Raw genomic sequence first — 22,664 nt, forward strand, 5'->3', positions numbered from 1 at the left:
ATCTCCCTGTCTTCTTTGCAAAGATTACATTAATTTAGCAAAACCAAGAGGAAATCTGGCTCAAAATGGTGTGTTTTCCCTTTGCCTTTCACAGTACAAAAATTTCATTTTCAGTTTTCCTCTGAATTTCTCATCATGTTGAGATATTGCTCATTAACAATACTTGGGGTTTCTCAGCATCTAAGCATCATTTCTCTGCCATGTGTTGGTCTGTCCTGAACCAGAACACGAAGTATATCTTCCAAATAAAAGATTTCTCAGTTAAAATAAGTAGAAACACAGAAAGTGACATATTAGCTATCCATACTAGTTGACTGATTGGAATTTAGCCCCACAAGCAGGTCCATGACCATGCTTTTGCAGTACCGAATTTTTGGAACCTCCAAAAAGAAAGGGATGTAAGAGTGGCTGTAGCAAGTGCAACCAATTTCCAGGCTGCCTGCCTGTGTCTGCCCCACACTGCCATCCTCCTGGGCCCATGGCACAGCACAGCCTGTCCCTGCTGCCCCATTCCCCACCCAGATCTGCTCCTGGGCCAGGCAGGAGTGGGTCCTACCCTGCCTTAGTGTCTTAGTGCATCCTAGAGCCAGCACAAGAGAGAGAGAAAATCGTTGGCTTGGAGTTACAAAGTAAGTGAACTGCTTCGCCATGGGAATTCAGTCATCTAGAAGGAGATTCTGTCAGCAAAAGCATAGTATCATTTCTAATGTACTTTCTTATGTGTTAAAGATGTCTTGGCCAGTTTCCTGCTGTTTTTCAGTGAAGTGCAGTAAGCTGCTCAATTTGACAAGAAAATTTCCAAGACACCTTTCTACTGCATTCAGACTAATTGGGCTGTTAATGTTCAATTACAGAAATAAACCTTAAGGACACATTCCTATAACATTTTGCAAGCTTAATTGTTAGGAAGTTATAATTTCCTCCCACTGTAATGGAAATTATGATCTCCTTCTTAAAAACATAAACCTCAAAAATATTATTAGAAGCCTTCTTTTTGCAAATTAAGAACATTGATTTTTCATTACAATACAAAGCATTGCACATAATGTGTAGAACAAAAACCCTATTCAAGCACAAACTTACATATGCAAATGGTAAGTCATGAACAGGAACATAGGTTATTTTGAATGAAAATAGTTCATTAGATTCTAGTTCTTTCCCATTTCACTTGCTCTTAACTTGATAAATACCTTGGATTTTCAACTTTTACCTTAAACATTCTCTTTTTGTGGCCATTTAAAGGTCAGGACTTAGTTTAGAAAGCTAGATGCATGTTAAGAAAATGAATGAATGACAGAATAGGAAGTGAGACTCAGCACTTGTGTAAGCATCATTCACTTCCCCAGGTAAGGAAAGCATCCTGAGGTCAGCTAATCATTCTTCATGTAGAAACAATCAGAAAGTGCTAGGCTTGTCCAAAAAGAGTTGTCTTGAATATTTCAACAGCAGCATTTATCAAACTAATATAAAAAAATTTGACATACATGACTGTATTAACAATAAGGTATATGGAAGTCCTGCAGAAGGCTGAATTTCTACAGCACTTCCACAGGAACTGGACTGCCAGCTAGTCCAAGAAAAAACTCATGATTTTACTGGTGTGCACAAGGCATTTTTGGTCTGATAGGACCAAATCAGATTGTGTTTCTGAGAAAATTTTCCATGAAATGAAGGCACTCACATTATTCTTTCTTTTGTATAAAGAACAAAATTAACAAGATATATGGTGTATGTGTCCAGGGTGAAGATAATGAGAGCCAAATTTCAGCAACAGCAGTAGTGGGAGTTGTGATATATAACATCAGGAAGACAAAAGTCTATAGACTGGAAGTTAGGCTCCATTTTACCATGAATTTACCTTCAGCAACCTAGTAACTTATTTATCTGTGCCTTGACACCTCCATCTTCACAGGAAAACAGAGAAAATTACTGAAATCATAGGATCGTATCAAAGAAAATATATCAGCATCAATAAACCAGGATCTTTTTCCATCAAATGCCATTAAAGCATCCAGTAATATTTAATTTCCATTGCATCAATCCAGCTAGTTCATGTGCTCCTTCCCTTGTTTCTAATTTGTCAAATATTTATTTCAGTCTGCTTACATATTATCCAGGAAAACAAGTTACACATGAGAATGTTTCCTCCATGTAATGAATGTAACACAACTTTTCATTAATTTTGTAACAAGTGAAGCATTTGAAGTTTTCTAGGCTCTTGTTCAATATACACTCTGAAAATACATATTATATTATTCAGACTCAATAAAGAAACAACCATCTTGGAAAATCACACATACAAAACATTATACAGAGGTGATTAAACATGTGATAACAATTCCCATTAAATTCCAGTATTTTTGAATGCCAAAAGGCTTTACCATACACAGACACAATAAAATCACTTTGGTGTGTGCGTAGATCATGCTCAAATTGGATTTTCACAGCACAAACAAGGGTTACAGATATATTAATTGAGGACAATATTGATTATAGCTGTGGCATTGTTCAGAGAAACCTAACACTCTTCACTGTTAAAGAGGATCAAGTTGTCAAACTCTGTGCTTTAGAAGCAATCACTGTTGGGGCAGAAGTTACTGGTATAGCTCAGTTTTATGACCATATGTTGCCTTTTATAATGTTACATATTTTAAAGAGAAGAGTGAGAACTATTCTTATCCGGAATCACCTGGTACAACTCTATCGCTTCACTCTGCAAAAATGTGTTTTAGTGCTGGCTCAAGTACAGCAGATATGGTGCCAAAATCTGACCATCAACCAGGTCCTTTTCATTTGAGCCGATTTTCAGGAGATTTTTGTTCATCGATATTAAACTTGCTTTAGTTCAAACTGCTGGGATTTCTGAAATATTCCAGAAATGTCTGTCTGGGTGAGTCGATTTCAAACTGCAGTGGTAATTTGTGTCAGTCCCAGGTCGTTGGACTCCTCCCTCTCCTGAGGACAGTAAGAGGACATTTCCACGACTAGTCATACAGGTTTGTTTGCCCCACCTGCTTCCCTCATGTAAGCTGGGTCTTGCACAGTGTTTCTGACTCTGCTGGTGCTCTGCCTATCCATCCTCATCTTGAAGGGGAAGCAGAAGTCCTTGAAGCATCTCTTGAAGTTTTCATCCAAAAAGGCATAAAGGATTGGGTTGAGGCTGCTGTTGGTGTAACCCAGAGCAATGCAGAAGTAATAGCTGGATATGGCAGCAGTGCTGTGGGACACGTCCCCTAAGGCCTCCACCAGCACAAAAATGTGAATTGGGGTCCAGCAGATGATAAAGACTGCCACAACCACAAGCACCAGCCTGGTGATGCGGCGCAGGTTTCGGTCTTTCTCCCGAGAGCCGGAGAGAAGCCGCACGCTTTTCAGGCGCAGAATCATCAGAGTATAGCAAACAATTATAATGAGAACTGGAATAACAAACGCAAAGACAAAGACACAGATTTTCATGAAGATGTCCCACCACACATAATCTCTGTCTGGAAACTGCAAGGAGCATTCAGTGCTAGCAGTATCTAAAAATGAAGGAAGCAAGAAGAAAATTGCTTTGTTATTAGATATTCTAAACAATGTCATTATCATAGTGTAACCTAGGAAAAGTGATTAGCATGTACTGCAATAGTAATAAATGGAGTTATCATTAAATCACTCCAAGGAAGCTTTCAGTTACCATTGAAACTGGTTTTATGCAGCTGTGTCTAGAAATTACTGAGTTTTGAGCTTTTTCAAAAGCAAAATATTGTATGAAATTTCTTTCCCATGGGAGGATCAAAAAAAGCAGAGCACAAAAACAAAATCTGTAAAGTTGTTTCTATTTGAATCTCACTGAGATTTAAAACCAGACTAAGTACCATGTTCAGCAGAGCAGAAATCTCATCATTATTATCAAATTACATATGTTTTTGTCTGTGGGTGGAGAAAGATTTTTGGTATCATGAATGGTAGAAGCTGAAGGAGGTTTTGATAGTACGAAAATTTTGCCAAAATATGATAATTTTGTAATAACCTTTTCCCATGTGCCTTTCACAGCATAACTATGATACACACAAATGCTTACATTCAGAAAAACCCATGGAAAGATCTTCTTTTCTGTCAAATAGAAGCAAATAAAATACATGTGTGCATGGAGTAAAATGGCAGCTACTCTTTTAGCAGATCATGCCATTGGAAATGCAGCTTGTGCAGAGACTGCAGGATCTGGGCCACAGAGATCAGTCCACTCCCTTTCGCATTGCCCATGCCAGGATTTGGAGCCCCAGGCTGAAACTTGAATGTATTTAGCAGAAATATTTCATCTGACAGGAGGAAGCTAAGGAATGAAATGTTTGAAGCTTAATTTGCTGAACTCATTAGAGCCTTCCAGCATATAAAACATATGGAAAAATAAGTAATAAGACAAATGAAAAGGCAAGAGTAGGGGTAAATTTACAACTACTGTCAGTAGTTTAACTCTACTGAAGATAAGTCAGGTTAACAGAGATTTTTCACTCTGAATTGTAGCTTAGATTTTGTCCTGTAAAGTTCTCTGAATTTTTAATCATTTTCCCTATTGAGTTTGTCATTCCTCTACAAATTATTATGTATTGTTTTTCATTGATTCAGATCTAAGAGTGGAATGATTCAGTATACTCCTGCACATCACTTTTTCATATCTGTCTCCATCAGGACACATCAGAAAAAAAAAATCAGCCCATATTTCCCTGCTATAAAAATGCTTTCCAAATCAAAAAGATATTGCAGAGAATTTGTTTGGAAAAACAATTAGGAGAGGAAGTTATCATTATAGTGCCATACACACATTTCCATGGTTAGATATCAGAAAGCTGTTATTGGGCAATATTGAATACAGAAACATTTTAATAGAAAACATTTACAGCGAAAAATGTTAAATATTTTTGGGGTTTATTTTAAATAAATGTATGATTCTGAAAACTGAACGTGGAAAGGACATATTTTTCTAGGCTGATACTGCAGGATACTCAGGTGACAGCACAAGTGTGACTTGACACTCAGTGAACTTGTCTAAATCCTTTGTGATGTAGGTTTTCATAAGCATACTTGCTTTCACCTGATTTCATTCTAGAAATGCCAACAATCGTCTTGAAAGTTTTCCTGTCGATTATTACTGCTATTTGTAGTAGATCACGGCTCAGCAGTCATGACATAGAATCAAGATGCAGCTGTGTTATCTAAACTAGTAAAGCTGCCTCCAGATGTGTGGGATGAAAATGAAGTGTGGTCAAGGATGGCTGCTCCAGACCACATCCAGCTACTTACTGAAACCCACTCCCAGAAGAAATGGCCTCTTCAGATCTATTGACATAATTTCACATATTTATCAAAATTTTTAGGTCATCCTCATGATATTTTGCTATCATTTTTGTTTGGCAATGTTATTTTAGAATTCCAAATTATTGAATACAAACTTAATTATTATCTTGCATCTCATTGCAGTATACTTTCTATGGAAGATCTTATTCTAAAGTCATTATTATTAATGTATTGCATATGATACATGTAATGTCATAGCATAGTACTTTGTGGAATCCATTTGCACTTTCCCAGTTTATAAGTAGGAAACAGTCAATAGAAACTCTGATCATAATGCACAACACTATATTAATTTTCTGGAACTTTGGAAGTGGAACATAATAAAATCCAATTTATATTCTATTTTTACTGCCTGAAAAGTTGCAGAACTTATGAATAGTGTCATAATCTTCAGATTTCATACTGACATTTTCCACTTGGAAGTACAAATATTCCAACTATATTGATATATTTAAGGAAAAACACTGAATTCCATGTGGTAGTTGGTGTAAATATATTCTATAATGTGCATGATAAACTACCATTTAAGATTAATCTTAATATTGGTCTAGGAAACATACATTTTATATATACAATATTGATTGTGTCACTTTCATACCCTTCATATCCTTACTGGCAATATGAAGAGTTAATATTATACCTTTATTTTTTTGGTAGCTGAACAATTCTTCAGCAAGAAAACTTCCATTATGGCCAGAGTAGGAAAATTTACACAGATGTAAAATTTATTCTGCAGGAAAAATGTATCTAAAGGACACACCTGGGAGCAATTCTGAGCTGTGATAACAAAATGGATTAACTGAGCACGGTGAGGGAACCTCAAGTATAATCATTTTCCATTTGCTGTTCAGTTGTTGCTTAAATGCGAACCCAACAGAGGCCCTGAAGCGTATAAACAACAACTGTTTGAGGCAACATGACATCAAATTTCAGGCCTGAGCTCCAGCTGTCAGGCAAGGGGAGCATCCTCGCCTTTCCACTTCAGCATTTATCAGAGCAAGTCATGAGCACACCAGACAAGGTAATTGACACTAAATGCTCGAGAGAGACCTTAGATCAGACAAGCAGGGCGGAACAGTAGCAGCTGACAAGCAGCTGCCAATATTTCCAACCTCATTTAGCCCAGCTGCGTTCTGTATTACCAGCCTCTGCTTCATAAGTTATAAAAAGGGCTGCCTTCTACATGGCATGGAAAAGGCATTAAATCATTGCTGGCCTCAGAGGAGCCCCTTGATCTAAATGTGCTGCTGACACTGAATGACAGGAATATTCTGTTAGTTGAGCAGGCTCCAACAAAACACCTGCCTGAGCCAGTGTCCCATGGCCTTCAAGATCTTGTATGTAGCAAGACACTCTTCCAAACATACCTGAAGTTAATGTTTCCCCAGGCAGACCTTGTTTTATAGAGCCTGTCAAAACTTTACTGGGGAGAAGAGCTACAGCACTGCAGACCAAGACACGTGATCCCCCAAAGCACTGAAAGAGGAGCTTCCAGAGGACTTCTCTGTCACCTACATAACAGAAGACTAACAGCAAGAAAATCTATATATCTTTAGCCAGATCTATCAGCCCTTGAGCAGCTGTTACTGAAATGATTTTTCACATTGGTCTATGTCAAACAGCTTAACATCCTGCATTTATTTTCTGCCAGATGAAAGAGTGCCCTTAGGTAAACATTGGTCTCAAGAGGAATGAAACCTTTCCAAATAGAAAAGGTTGATAGTGCAGGAAATTATGAATAGTTTTTCAAAAGGCTGTTTACATCTCAAACAAGACTCCTACCAAATAAATGCCTGTATTTTATCCAGCAATCCAGTAATGGGATGATCCCAACCCAAGGACACCATTAGAAGTCTACAGCTTTTGAAAATCCTGAGATGCCCCTGCACTGCATTACACCTGGGGGTATGAAGCACATGTGTGAGAAAATGCTTCTCTCCCTTCTTTCTCAAGGAAGATCTCAAAATCAGACTAACCCCATAGCAGGGTGATGAGTCAGAAGCTGCAGGAGTTAAATCCACAGTCCTTCATGGAACAGGCATTTCAAGCAAAGCCTACACATGGTCTGCATACAGTTGTCATTGACTTTGTGTTCTTGTAACTGTTTCCCTGCCATAGCCTGAATTTCCATTTCCTGTGACAGTCCTTGTTCTCACCTTTTCCAGGTTTCCCTATAAATTCCCATCCCTTTTTAAAGATGATCTTGAGATACTGTCATATATAATTTACCTTAATTTTCTCTCTCATGCAACTGACTTTTCATTTCCTACTTTCTTTTTCTTTCTTTGCCTTCAAATTCTGTGAAATGGCCAGTGATAACAAACTGACAAGAATTCTAGTTTCTGCTCTTGGAACTTCATCAGAACTACTCTCACAACATCTACAAAAAGAACCTTAAGCCCACATTTCAAGTTTCAACCTAAACTGATTCTAGATTTGCCCATTGTGACTAAACTCTGGAAAATTTTCCCCTGCTGTCTGCTTGTAGTTTTTGATGGTCTCATTCTAGCAGAGGCAGTGCTTCAAAGTGCATTTTGTTCTTTTATTTGGTATGGGCATCTGAGCTTTAATTATTTATATGTTGTACTGCGATGTTTTACTATATATTTCAAAATGTCAGGAATTTAGGTGTAATTTTAAAGAAGGAATAAATAAGGTTTGATCAATATTTGAACCTACAATTTATTGTCAGTTGATAAATAAAAAACTGCATTTTGAATGCTCGCACTCACCTTCCCTGACTTTGGTGCCTCCAAGAACTATTGCAGATATACCAACAGATGAGGACAGCAGCCAGATACAGATGTTGATTATCTTCGCTTTGAGAGGCGTACGAAAGTCCAGAGCCTTCACAGGGTGACACACAGCAATGTACCGATCCACACTCATCATGGTGAGCGTGAAAATGCTGGTAAACATGTTGTAATAGTCAATAGAAATCACTATTTTACACAGCACATCACCAAAGGGCCAGGAGTTCATCAGGTACTCGGTGCTTTGGAAAGGCATGGTTGTGGTAACAAGTGCATCTGCCATAGCCAGGTTGAAGATGTAGATGTTGGTCGCTGTCTTCATCTTTGTGTACCTGCAGAATGAAAAAAGTAAGGCTTTATCACTACAAGATATGATTATGTTCATTCAGATAGTAACAATTCATCAGTCAGGCTTTGCCCTGGTTGGGGTTTTTTATGTCTTTTCTCATCTGTGATAGAAACACGAACAAATGCAAGACCCTTGGGATAAAAGTGAACACACTTTATTCAATCTCACAACACCTGTATTAGCAGTTAGAGCTATTTACCATAGGCAAAACAGGTGTATGAGTACATTTAATCTAATTAGACAAATATCAATTCAATTTTCCTCAAATCCCACTACAAGAAAATATCACTGTTAAATTTGGAAACTATCAAAATTATTTTTGTTTCCTTTTCTCATAGCTATCTGTCAGTGATTGTGAGATTCTGGGTTTGGTTTGTGGAAGAAACTGTTGTGCCATTCTCCAGTAAGAAAACAAGTTAATTGATATGTTTGCTGGGACAGTTTGTCTTGCTTGAATTCACTACAATGCCAGCTGATACAGTTTTAGTCATTTACCTTCCTTGTTCCTTCCTTGCCAATTTCTTCTCCTTTCTTACCATCAGCTTTTCCCAGTCCTCTCTTTTATGACTGATAATGTAAAAGATGACTATTGTTTAGGATACCACAGTGGGGAAAAAAAACTGACATAGCAGTATTTTTTCTTGCATTCTTTAATTTCATCAAAAGTAAGCCTTTGGTAGGAATCTCAGCCTGCATAGAATAATAGGATCTGGTTTTTGAGATGACATCCTGCTTTGTTTGACCCCAATGACAGTTTTGGGAGACAGCCTGTGGAGGACTGCTTCCCTCTCTGTGATGGACACAAAGGAAGATGGAGAGCCTGCTGACATGGGAATTTACTTATCACTCCTGGCTGAAATGCTTCTCCTCAATAGTTTGCTCATGCTGTTAATTCATCATTGGATTAATGAGATTTTCTTTCTCAAAACTGCTTCAGTCCCGTATTTTGGATGTGTGTCCAAACTAGAAGTGCACACATAACACACATAGCTACATTTTGCTATACGCCACTAATAATTTACAGTGGAAATATAAGATTTAACCACTTTAATCAATGATCACATAACACAATGTTATTTGCCTTCAAAACTTTGATGTGTAAAATAAAAAATATTTTAAAAATAAATTAAGCAGTTGTGTCAAATTGTGCCCAATATGTAAATTAGCTATTAAAAAAATGCAGGCAGGAATTTGATTTTATGAACAATATGAAATGTTAAAAATAACATTAGGTTTTCTAAAACATTCTAATCAAGACTTATTGAGGAAATAAAGCCAAATGTTGGTCTGAAGCAAAGGGAAAAAAATCTGCAAGGGACGAGAGAACACATCCTTCTCACCCACATACTGAACCATCAGTCAGAGTTGGGCTTCTGCCCCCCACTAGATCAATCTCCTCAACAGACCCTCCAGGAGAGGAGGAATTTTGTCCTGTAGGTCACATTATAGCCCTTAAGGCACTGTTCAAACACAAGTATGAGTCCTTACTATTAGAAAAAAAGCAAATACAGGACATATCAGACAAATAACTTCCCTTCTGGTTAAAAAAAGAAAGGAAAAAATACTACCTTCAAGTGTGTCTCAGCTGTAAGACCAAACAAACGTTTACTAAACACTCAAAACTCTCTATTAAAATGGACTCATTTCCATTAAATTAAATAGAATAGTAGAAGGACAATTTTACTTCTACGGACGTCACTGATGATATTTGGAATTGCTGTCTTGCTCCTATTGCAATAAAGAGACTGTGGAAAGCTGGAATGATTGCATAATGGGACTGGAGGGACTGGAGAAAATTCTCTGACATAAAGAGCTGAGCACATTTAGTTTATCAAAAAAACCACCAAGAGGTGACTTGATTACAGTGTCTGAAGACCTTCACAGGGAGAAAATAGCAGGTACTGAAGAGTTCTTTCAGACTACACAGAAAAGCATAACAAGAACAAATACATAAAACTCTTAAGAGAGACAAATTCAGCTTAGAAACACTGACAGCTGTTTCTTAACAGCTAAGGTGATTATTATGGAGAAAAAGAAAGGAGTAATTTTTTCATCCACTGATGCCTGCAAATCAAGGTCTGCTGCTTTACAAAGAGTTTGCATCAGTCAAATACAAGTCACTATACTTAACACAGGAACATTCAGAAGAAATGAAATGACCTTTGAAAAGCAGAGGTGACACAAGTAATCATTCTCCTGAATCATTATATCTGTAGATCTTTAAAAACTTCGCCAAGGGTTTGGATAGGGAAAGTTTGCTTTCAAAAAGTATAGAAGAATTATCTTGACCTTTGTTTCCTTTAAGAAAATCAGAAAACTGGGGGAAAATATCTAAGATTTTATTAGCCTTGGAAAAGCAAATATCTCAAAGTCTTTATATCTCATATTTCCTATTCTTTGCAACCTTAATTTAATTATTTTATGTGTGTGTTATTACAACTTTATATGCCATATTTTCCCTGTACCCTTTACCCCTTTTCTCCTCCCTAGATTAAGTGGAAAAATAGCAAACAAGTGCTATAAAACTGGGCTAGTAAAGAGCTTGATTACTTTTGCCTGGAAACATTGGCCTGTGTATAAATGTGGTATTGGCCTTTAAAGTTATTAGGCACTATAGATAAAGTCATACATTCATTTAGAAGTTTAGAAAATTCAGAAATGCCTTTGAGAATCTGGACTCAATCATCTAAACTCCTTTGAATGTTTTTAATTAAACACCTGAAAATTATTAAATGCCTCTGAAGATATGTGCTTGCAGGTTTAATCAACTGTCCAGATTAAGTAACAGAGTGGCTGCTGTTGCTGTCAGACCCTTTCAAGCAGATCCTGATAAAGTTCATAAGATAAGGGATTTGCCTGCTTTCCCACAACTCATTCTATTGCACCAAAACATAGAAGGAAATAATATTTTGTGGTCTGGGGTTATCTCACCATACTCTCCACTCACTTGAACAAGGTCAAAACAGTGATTGTGTAAGGGAATCTTGTCTACTTTTGCAAAGTTAAAATTCTTGATCAAATATCTGAATTCATTTAAGCAAAAATATTTCTATCTGCTTTAATTAGTTTAGCAGGACAGATAGGGTAAATCTGAACATAATTACAGCATAAGTGCCTCAGTAGCAATTAATGGCATTTCTTAGTGTCTGAGGTACAAGTTTCAAAGACTATTACAATATTTATAAACCATGGCTGTGTAAAGTGCTCATGGGAAATCCTATGTCTAAAAAATGGTTTGTTAGATACAGGGACTTAAGAGAATGGCAACATTTCTAACACTACATAGGAATGGAAAGTCCCTCTTTTAAACCAGGTGCTAGAATCTAATTTCAAGGAGCAGAAAAAATCTGATCACTTAAGCTGGTGGATTTCAAGATTACTTGTAAAGCTATAAGCAGGGCTCAGGCCTCTGTAAACTAAAAACTAGAAGATATATCAAAACAGCAGAAAAACAGTCAAGATGAAACACAGCACTTTCATATGGATGCTTTTTTTTTTTTTTTGATGGGTATGTGATGAAATTTTTAAGGAGCAAGTTTTAAATTCTGTCTACTTACATATCAAAAGTAAAATTCTCAAAGCTATTAGGAATCATTCACTTTCCAAAACCAGAAAGTTCTTTGAGACTGACTTTACACTGACCCCTAGAAATTTTCCCTGTGTTTCTCAGTCAACTCATCATTACTGTTCTTTTCCCTGGAGTAGAACATGCTTTTAAGACAAGCTTTTAAGACAGTAAATAAGAAGAAATCACACCTCCAGCCTACGCTATCAATGAAATTGTGGTAACAGAAGAGGGAAACATGCTACTAAGGATCTGGTGTGCTTTCAGAAAAAGATCTGCTAGTAGTGCCCCTTAAAGTTATTATCTCAAAGAGAGGAGAGAATTGTGATTTTAGTAACATTAGAAAAGCTGATAAAAGGGGAGAAAGAGGCTCTGGTCAAACTTTTTTCATGTAACTGTAATAGGATGGAGTAACGAAATGTTCCCTGCAGTGTAAAATAAGGGATGGGGAAGGGAGCATAACTAACAAATATACTACAGAGGGAAGATAAGAAATATACTACATCAAATATACTACAAATATACTTCTCCAGTTGCAGAGGGAAAGTACAAAAGCGTAAAATAATGAGGAATAGCAAACACAGGTTTTTCACAGATACCTGGGTAAGAGAATGAAAATTAGAGCTAAAGCACATCTAAAGCAAATTGCAAAAACACCTATCAGCAGGATGCAGGCTCTGTTCCACTAGGTTCCTCTGAATGAAGTATATGGAGATCAAGCAGCTGAAAAGCTTAGTCAGGAAAGCTCTAAATCTCAAGGCTGTATTCTGAGTATAGTCAGTATAATACTGCATCAGAACAGGAAGAAAAAAACAAAAAAAAAATCCAGGAGGATCTATTCCAAACTCCTACCATGTCAAAAGGATGGCTCAGGTCTCTCTTGGATATTCATAATCCAATATAAAATCTTATGCCAATATGAAATGAAGGCTAAGGTCATTTAAAGAATATAAAAATTAACATGCTGTAATTGTCATGTTTGTATTGAGTTATATGACATTATCATATTTTAAATTGCCACATTTTAGCAGTAGAGGATCTCAGATGACACTTTATTTAAAGGGAAACCTTGTTACTGCACATATTTAATGGTTGCCTGTCTTAATCAAATCTTTTAGGACCTAAAATTGTTGTCTACAAAATTACATCATAAAGTGGAATTCTTTTTACTAATAAGCATCTAAAGATACCAATTTTAAAGCAGCTCAAAAAAGAAAAGCATAAATTTGTCTTTTATTCTTCCCCCAGACAGCATAATCTATGTGAATGTCAAAAGGTATAGTTAAAATCCTTACAATTTTCCACTACAATTTCTTCCCTGCACTAGCCCTAAACAGAGCCTGAACAAGATTTAATCTTGTGGATTTAGATTGGATGTGGAAGGTTTTCTTCCTGAGCTGAAGAACCAGGCTCTGAATTAGTTCAAGTCCATGTATGTAGTGGTCAATGTGGAAGAAAATTCACACTACTTAACAAAAATGAACTAATCTTTCTCCTTCTATGATGAAGGCTTTTAATATTTTTTATGTGAGCTCAAAAGCCTCTCTTGCAAGAAACTGTAAAATGGTAGAAAAAAAATACTGTGAAATTTCTGCTTCCATGACTTTGATAGGAGAGGTCAGAGGTCAGGGTGCTGTGGGTCACTGCAGCTGAAAATGAATCAGTGAGAATGCAGAATTTCACTAAATTGGTACTTTATCTGAAACCATTATGTCTAATAACAATATGAAAGAGCCTGGACAATTAGCTTAGAATATGTAGCAGATTTTTTTGCTCTCTATTTATAAGTAGAGATGGATACTGACCTTGTCAGTCAAATTATTCTATCTCTTGAAAAACTTGATGCTGCTGCAGATGTTTCTCAGTGACCAGTCCTGCCATGGGGGATTCCCAGGGTGTTACACAGACCATTCTAATCCTTTTTACTTGTCACAAGTACATTGCTCTAATGAACATTGAATCTCTCTCTCTGGTAACATCGACCTTTCCTGATATTCCTTTTTCTTGGAAGAATTTTTTTTTTTTTAATGAAGTACATGGACTCCTTTGGCAAAGTGCTTCCCATGGTTTTATGGGAGAGGGAATTGAGTAGAGCAGAGATTGCCTGGTAAGGAGAACAGACCTCATTTCTCAAGGAAATAGGGATAATAGCCCCAGGAAAAGATTTCTCAGGGTATTTCTTTCCTTGTTGGAAGCAGACAACAGTTTGTTGAATGTTTGCTTCCCCTAGATGTTTCTGCAGGATAGAAAAAAGGAAAGAGCTCAGAAACCACTTACTCAGGGGTCTTGGGCTATGGGTATCACTCTTCTTGCCAAAACAATGGTCTCCATTTTGGCACAGGGATGAATAACAACTGGCACAGCTTGGAGTGTTTTATGGGACAACTACACACTCAGAAGTGTGGAGACCCAAGTCTCGGGTCAACACTCCCATAATAAGGTTCAATGGGAGACAAGGGACTTTGCTCTATAACAAGTGTAGAATTGTGTGGTAAGACAGCAAATGCACAGGTCAGTGAGCCAGCTCAGGGAGAGGTCATCAGTCCCTCTTAGGAGGCATCTGGGAGGTTTTTTCTGGACTCCTCCCATGTATCTGTTTTCCTCACCTGCCTCAGTGAAGCCCACAGCACAGACCAGCTGAACACACACGTCCCTAAAGGAGGTAATTCCAGTGAAATGCAGAAAACTTTAAATTACAGCCAACAGAAGAGCACAAGCTTGTAGCTTCCTGGTGAAAATATTCTTCTCCCGCCCACTTTGACAAACCAGTCATTCCAAAAGGTGAGTCCAACAGTAAGTCCTGATGCAGTCCATCATCCAGCAGCATGGTAAAACAAAACTTTTCTGAGTGTGAGCATTAAATGAGCATTGACTAGATTGTATGGACTAATCCTACCATGTAGTTTCTCATCTGTCACTACCCGAGGAGGCTTTTGCCAGTTGCCCAACAGTAGCCACAGTGGCTGGACTACCAACAATGCAGTGGGAAGTGCATTGAGCAAATGTAATATCCTCTGTGCTTCACATGCAGCACAGCTAAATTTGGAAATTCTAGACATTCACTCTTAATGTGTTGCTGACTTCTGGAGCAGAGATGAGCAGCTGCATGTTACCAAGGTGGATTGGTATAAGAAATTGAGAAAACACAAAGGTTCTCCTTACTTTCTTATCACAATTTGCGAATTTATACACTGAATAAAGTTGGCTTCTCATACTCATGAAAAGAACATAGAGATTTCATTTAAAATAATGTCTCAAAACTGAAAACAGGAAACTGCCTAAAATTAATTTTAACTTTCATGAGAATTAGAAGGTGAATCTAATGAGAGCTGAACCCTCTGGCTTTGGGAGAAATAAATATTTCAAAGGTAATTCACAGCCTAGCATGACAACTTCCCAATAGAACCATGCCAATTTAAAGCAAATAAACAAGTAATATTTTGGTGTTTTCAAAATCTAGTGTTAATTTCAACCAATATCTTAAATCAATTTAATTTTTGTGTACTTTTTTTTTTAAGTGCTGTGCACCTTTACATATTCTTTATTTATATCATTTTTACATTTTGTGGAATGCCAGCATGGTCAGACATCCCTCTTCCAATATCCTCATTGTATCTGCATACACCCTTTCCCCACAACTAATCTAGTTTGTGCACGCATGCCTGTCTGTAGACAGAATGATATTCCTATTGCCTTTTCCTCATATCTCTCTAAATTCACAAAAGAAGATAGCAATAAGCAAAGCACAATGTCTTCCTTAAGGAGAAGAGCACAGATTCCTCACTTTGAGAGAATTATCTGATATTTAGAGAAGAGGAGACCAAAATGGAGACCTGCAGTATACTTCCTGGAAGTTAAGTGTAGCTGGATGCTTTTTCTTCAGAAAGAAATACATAGCTGGAATCAAAACTCTTCTTGGGAACCCATCTGTTTCAGAGAATTTAATTTAAAGGGACAAAGTAATCACAGTTTAGACAGTGAGAGTAGGCAAGACAGGAAGATTATTTTCCCTTCTCCTAATGTGTCCCAGGAATCCAATTCACCCAGTTAAGAATTTCCTTTTACAACACCCTTTCAGCAAATTCAAAATACTTTCTCAGAAAAAAAAAACTCACTGAAAGGTCCCCACTCTTCCCTCATTTCTTGGCCAGTCTGTGCCCCCCAGCACCATCTCCTTACTGTGCTTCCTCCCTGTGCTTCCTCCAGGATCATGGGCTACCTACCTACCACTCTCCCATCTAACAACAGTAAAGTTATCTCAAGCTTTCTGCCTTGCCAGCAGCCAAACTGGAAAGTTCTTCTAAGTTTTCACTTTCTTTCAGTTGAAAAAGCTTCTCTGTAATTCATCTTGCTACCAGACACTGATTCCAGTTATGCCTTTCTCTGAACTAAATGATTACCTGGCTGTTAGCCCAGCGGAAACGTCTGGATGGATACCAAATTACTTTTCAGAAGCCAAACACATTATTCACTATAAGCTATAGCCTCTCTTTAATACTGTCTGTGGTAAATATTCCTTTCAAGCCTTTCCTCTCTCCCTGCCTATTTTCAGTATCAGCTCTTGTTATCACAGCATGACCATGAGTTGGATTCCTTGTCAGCTTATAAATCCCAGGTCTCACTTGGTCACTGTCTAGCTGGGTTTCAAATGTATTAGAAATAGTAACATTTTGTTTAAATGGTCTCTGTTTTCAAACTATCGGTACTCTTCTATAGGCCTATGCTCTTTCATGTTTCCTGTTGCCTTGTTCTTTGTGCCATCTGTAAAAGCTTTTGGTAATGATCACTCCTCAAAGTAGTGATGGAAATTATGTCACGTTTGAACTAACGCTGCAGAACTGATCAAAATTACCTCCATTCAGTGAGGTGCAGCTAAATGCTCTTTGAAATCCATGATGAATTGCTATCAATCCATTTGATGCCTCTCTGCTGGTAGTAGTAAGCTGTCAGATTTTTGATTAGCAAAGGAGAGGTTAAAAGTCCTAAACTTCATAAAGTATAGTACAGTTCACCCTCAGCTTTAGCAGTCAAAGCCTTGATTTGATTTCATAAAAGAATGAAATCATGCAGACTGCCAGCAATAGGGAACAGCTAATTCAGTTGGGTCAATTCTTCTGGAGCTTAAATTTTCATTTCAGAACAATATTCTTTCCAAATATAATTTAATAAAATTAGGACAATAATTTAAAGCTATTTAACAAGTGATCTTTTGATGGTATCAAAATCTATTATTAATTTAAACCAATGTATTGAATCCATTTAATTGCTGTGTACTTTTTTAAAAAAATATTTTCTTTCTTGTTTGGGATGAATGATGAAGAAATTTTAAAAGCAATCTGGAAAGGAGTCAGTTTTATATGACATTCCTTAATACACTCTTCCTGTTAGGTAAAATGCTGTTCAGTTCAATGAATATAAGAACAAAAATGTATTAGTGGTAAAACGCTTTCTTCAACATTAAACTAAGCAGAGAATTAGAAGGTTTCTCTTTTCCCTTAGTAATCAATCTACATATCTGTAACACAACCTCTTCTTAAAAATTCTTGAATGTAGAAAATTATTCAGTTCACTGGAAGCTTGAAAGATAATTTTAAAAGAATACAGGATTGGCTCTTTGAGATCCTGTTGATATCAGTTGGTCTCAGTAAATTACTTCAGGAACAATGAGGGTAAGATAAATACATAGAAAAAGGGCATCTGGAGAGGGTAAGAGAGAGCACCTCCCAGAGTTCTGTCAGAGTATGTTTATGGTTTTGGTAAGTGCAGATCCTAGTTAAAGCTGTTACTTTAGTCAGGAGATTTTCTTCCCTGCAGCTGTCACAAGAAACTATGATTTTGCTTACAGCCAGTCCTAAATTTTAAAGAAAAAAAGTAATGAGGTAAGAAGAATTGAGAAAAAAGCCATTTTGCTTCCAAGGACAAATAGGTTTTTTATCCATTTCAGCCAACTTACTTCCAAAAACATCTTCTGAGACCTCAGAGGAAAAGCTAATCTCAAAATAAAAGGTTTGGGGCAGAGGTAGGTTCTGCTAATGCCAAGAACCACACGGCTGTAGGACTTTCCTCAGGTGAGGTCAGACAGCTTTACCAGGTATCTGCAAGCCCATTTCCTGCTTCCCCTCCTCCTCCCTAGGGTAGGACTGTGCTTCCCACACAGTGCCTACATTTCCCACCAGTACAAGAAGCAATGTGACGCCTTCTTTTTCTCTTACTCTCTCCCCAGGACAGGCAGCAGCCCCAGGACAGCATTACACCCCTCATGCCATGGCTTGCACAGAGTGTCCATGCACCAGCTGACAGCAGAGCCCTCTGGGATGGTGCACGTGCTGATCCAGACACAGGGAGAGATCCTGCAACCGACCCACACTGGGAGAGCCAAGAGCCACGGGCAGCAACAGAGTGCCAGTGCCCTGTCTGCTCAACACAGAGCTTTTTCTGCACATCAAAATTACCACTCTATGTGTGTCTGAGGAGCCCAGGGTCCTTACGATAGACCTGGTCTTGCCCTGTTATAAGCTTTAGTGATTAGACTTTGGCTTTTAAATCTAACTTTTGCTGTGTGGTTAAAGACAGTGAATACCAGCATTTCCATTTTACATGTGAGGAAACCATGAAGTGAACTCATCAGGACAGGAGAAGGTGTTGAAACTTGATAGTAAAACCAAGAGAAGAATCCAGGTCTCCTGAGAAATACTTTAAGAGGCTACGCGGTCGACGCTGTACTAAAGGACCATTCCCAGTCAGATTCAGCACAAATCTCTTCTCACAGGAGCTGTATCAAACTCAGCTACTTTTCTGTCAGGAGTTTTTACATGTGATTGAAGTAGCATTCTCCTGTTATTTTTTCCTCTGAGGAAACTCTGAGTTTTCCCTCTCAGTGGAAGAACACTCCACCTGTAAGAGATTTCATTCACCCAGCACCCCCTGCACAAGCTGCTAAGATGCTGACTCACTGGTGTCCATGAGCTTTAGCAGCCCTTATGCAGAAGTAGCAAAACCACTCCTGTAGTGGTATTAAAGCAAGAAATTGGCCAAGGCCTGCCTATACCACAGGCTATGGCTGAATTTGACCCTGTTTCTGAGGCATCTCAAGATTCTGGAATCTCCTAAATCTACCGCAGCATTGACGCTTCAGCACTTTGACTGAAAATCTCAGAACAGAGGGAGGAACTTTTTTTTTTGTCACCCAAAAAGTGAACCAGTGTCAGGCCTGGAGTGTCAGGCAGTTGGGCTAGATGATTATTATAATAATCCCAACTGAACTATTCTAACAATATTATACATTTAAATGAGCAAAGGGAGAGGAGTCGTGCCTGCCTTGTCTGCCTGTCTAAAGGGGATTAGGAGAAGAGCAGATCTGGAATTCAGAGTTGAGAAATGGCAGCAAAGATCCTCAGAGAAAGCCTGTACTCAGCTGGAAGGTAAAAAAGAGCCTCAGTATATCCCCATCCCACTTTAGATTTGTGGCAGCTGGAGGGGGGCTATTGTGGGATGGCTGGGGGACAGGATCTGCCTCTCCCTACCATCTTATTTCCCAAACTTCCCACAGACCTTGTCTTTCCTCACAAAAGACATCACTGCAGGGTACATTGTTCATGGGTCATTAAAATCCACCCTGAGATACTTCACATATACTCATGCAGAGAGTATATGTGAGGAAAAAATGGAGGGACATGAGAGGTTCAGACAAAAATGAAGAATATAAACCTCTCGCGCAAATGTTTGAAATATTTCAAGAACTGCTGGCTTGTATTTGCCTGCACTTCAGCTAATGATTTGCATTTGCCACACAAAAAACCTAGGAGAGAAATCTAACAAAGAAAAAAACCAACCACCTCCCCCCCAAAAAAACAACAGGTGTTTTTGTCATATTTGGTTTTTTGTTTGTTTTTTTTTTTTACCCTGTAATTAAGAGATAAAAGAAAAAATTCAAGGAAAGGCTTATGTAGGAACTAGAAGGAAAGTGAGCAATAGCTACCTAGAGCCTTACAAAAATAGTCTTAGGAGGGTAGCAGAAGAAGAGAAAAAAGCAAATATATGTGCACCAGTATGATCTATACATGCTAACTTCTGGGGCTGAGTTTGGGGTTATTTCCCGTGCCCAGGCCAGTTAATCAGTTGTCTTTGTTACTGATTGATGGCTTAGAAAAATTTCTGCCTTTGCAGCTGTGTAATTGTCAAGCATGGAGTCTCTTTTCTTGAAGGAGAAATGCAAAATTAAATTAAATCTCTACCCTTAATGAAGGTCAAAAGGGCATGCAGGGGTAAAAAATCACATCACAAAACTGGAGCTGACCACTTTTTCTGAGCTGACCACAGGCATCTCTTTTTATTGCACTGACTAGTAAATTTATTTTCATTATTCAAGGGTATTCACCTGATTATAACCCATCATTTTTAAGTACTTTATCAACAAGTTCAGTGGTTCTCATAACTTCCCCTTTTATCAAGTCTGACAATTACCTTATCATTCTGCAATTTCTTGACCCTTATCATACATCCCTTACAAAAGAGAATCCCTTCCAATACCTCCATTTTTTTCCACGTACAAGCTGATTTCATTGGAGCAATGAATACTTCACAGTTCCGGGATTTTTTTCCCCAGGAACTTTATCAGAATTCAAACAGGCTGTGGAGAAAGAGTCCAAGAAGTTGCATGATTTCAGTGCCCTGTATTGCTCATTATCACCCTGCTAAACAGCATTATCCAAGCATGCCTACAGATCACAAATGAAAAGGATAGAAAGAGGAGGAAGCCCAGTGCAAACTAAAATATTCACCAATACACAAGTGTAAGTGCAAGCATAAGTAACAGTGCATTTCACCAAATGGTTTAGTTTGAAATCTTCATTAACACAGACACAAAGGTTTTGCCTCTTTCCTGAAAACCATGGAAAAGGTATTTCAGCACTTTCTCTACTTTCTTCAATTCAACGTCAACTGGACTTAAACACTGCTAAACAGAGAAAAATCATCCCTTGCTTTACATTAAGCCTTTCCTCCTATCTTTATCATTTCCTGGCTTTTCCTCCTTGTTAAAGAAAACATTAGGTTCCAAGGCAATGATGGATCATTGTCCACATGACTGGACACATAAGCTGTCCTTCGGGGTCTCCTCACAGTGGAAATAAAAGCTGCCTTGTACAAGTTTCCTTCTTTCACTCGAGCTTTTTTCCCTCGGATGCAGCAGCATCTCATCCCTAGAGGGCAGCCAATGAACACAGCTCCAGGCACAATGCGCTTTCCCTCAGGCTGCAGGATTTATCACATTTCACCAGCTCGTCCTTTCTCTCTCTAACACAAGCGCAGACAAACCACTGAGACTGACAAGATTTGGGTCATTTCAGTTGCTTTTTTCCAGCTCCTCACCGTAGGGCTTCCGTAATCCACCCTCTCCCCCACCCTGACAAAGTTAGGGACGGTCTTTTGTGCCTCTTCCAACCGGTACCCAAAACCTCTTACCTTATGATGACAAACATGACCAGGGAGTTTCCCACCAAGCCCACAACAAAGACCACCGAGTAGACGGCAGTGATGATGATGGGGATGGCGGGGGAGATGCTGGTGTGGTTGTGCTGGCCGTCCCCAAAGGCCCCAGTGGCGTTGGTGTCATAGTCTGGCCAGCCCGGGAGCCAGCTGCTGCTGGTGCTGGGGGGCCGGCAGGGCCCTGGGGAGCAGGTGGAGTCTGGCTCCTCACGGAAAATCTGTATGGGGGCATCCATAGGGGCACAGCCCGACACCAGGAGGAGGGCACACAGCAGGAGGCAAGTATGCTGGAAAGAGGGAAGAGAGAGAAAGAAAGAGAAGTATTTTTACAGCCACAGAACATTAAGACCTCTGAAACTTGTATGTGTTAAGGGGAGCTCTGCTGTGCTGGGAACTGTAATTTGCCAAGCAGATATTTAAGCAAATCACATTCATATTAAATGATTTCAAGTTTTGCATCTTGGTACATAATGCTGCTTCTCTAAGTGCACAAGGAAAGTTTTCCTCCACTTTCAAAGGTTGCATAGTGAAGCAAGCCAGATGGGAACAGCTCAGATCCACCCCCACACTTTAACCCTGTCTTTCCTGTCTTCATATTTTAAGTCAAACTCTATCCTAACAAGGGCTCCTCACTGCCTAAGCTCTGCTATAAAGGGGAAGGAGACAGAGAAACCCACCACCTCTCTGCACATCTTCTTTAACATCCTGCCCTGAGTTATATTTTCCTGATCCCATACCTGCTTTCATAGAAAAGCCACATTAATGACAAAAAATACCTTTCAGTCCAGGAAAAGAAGCGGAGTCCTCAAACAGGTGCTCTTGGCAGGAAAAGAAAAGAATAGAGCCGCCTTGCTTGGCTCCTGGAAGTGCCACTGACCACCTAGGAGTTTTGGATGTGAGGCACCTGCGCCCTCAGAGAGGCGTGCTGGCAGCAGAGCCGGCTCCCAGGCAGGAGCTGCAGCGTGCAGCAGCAGCAGATGCTGCTGTTCCAGCTCCCACCACTTCGCCTTTTCTCTCTCAGGCTCCCTCTGCCTCCCTCTCGCTCTGCCAGGGCTCCAGCAGCACTCTGCACTGATGCACACGTTCTCTACTCTCTCTGTCCCCGCAGCTCAGAAGCTCACATGACTTCTTTCTAAACACTGAGATGCAGATAAATTAAAAGCAAAGCAAGAAA

The 22,664-nt window shown here is 38.8% G+C and overlaps 1 protein-coding gene across 2 annotated transcripts; it reads right to left on the bottom strand.

Moving 5' to 3' along the window:
• Window positions 1–988: 988 nt before the first annotated feature.
• OPRK1 (opioid receptor kappa 1) lies at window positions 989–22,509 on the bottom strand. Of its 2 annotated transcripts, none has more exons than XM_059487221.1 (4): window positions 22,267–22,509; window positions 21,467–21,777; window positions 8,070–8,422; window positions 989–3,416 (listed from the first exon to the last, which is right to left on the bottom strand). In XM_059487221.1, the coding sequence occupies exons 2-4, from the start codon at window positions 21,724–21,726 to the stop codon at window positions 2,989–2,991; spliced, it is 1,041 nt and encodes a 346-aa protein (XP_059343204.1). In that variant the 5' UTR covers window positions 21,727–21,777; window positions 22,267–22,509; the 3' UTR covers window positions 989–2,988. The 2 variants fall into 2 exon arrangements, with proteins under 2 accessions (XP_059343204.1, XP_059343196.1); XM_059487213.1 differs by having other exon boundaries at window positions 989–3,521.
• Window positions 22,510–22,664: the final 155 nt, after the last annotated feature.

This window comes from Ammospiza nelsoni, chromosome 1, assembly GCF_027579445.1.
Source record: "Ammospiza nelsoni isolate bAmmNel1 chromosome 1, bAmmNel1.pri, whole genome shotgun sequence".
Classification (NCBI taxonomy): Eukaryota; Metazoa; Chordata; class Aves; order Passeriformes; family Passerellidae; genus Ammospiza; species Ammospiza nelsoni.

Coding starts and splice junctions, on each gene's coding strand:
- OPRK1 (XM_059487213.1), bottom strand. CDS start 21,726: ATGGATGCCCCCATACAGATTTTCCGTGAGGAGCCAGACTCCACCTGC. Junction 8,423..21,466: donor GTCATGTTTGTCATCATAAG/GTAAGAGGTTTT, acceptor TTCATTCTGCAG/GTACACAAAGATGAAGACAG. Junction 3,522..8,069: donor AGGCACCAAAGTCAGGGAAG/GTGAGTGCGAGC, acceptor CTTCATTTTTAG/ATACTGCTAGCACTGAATGC.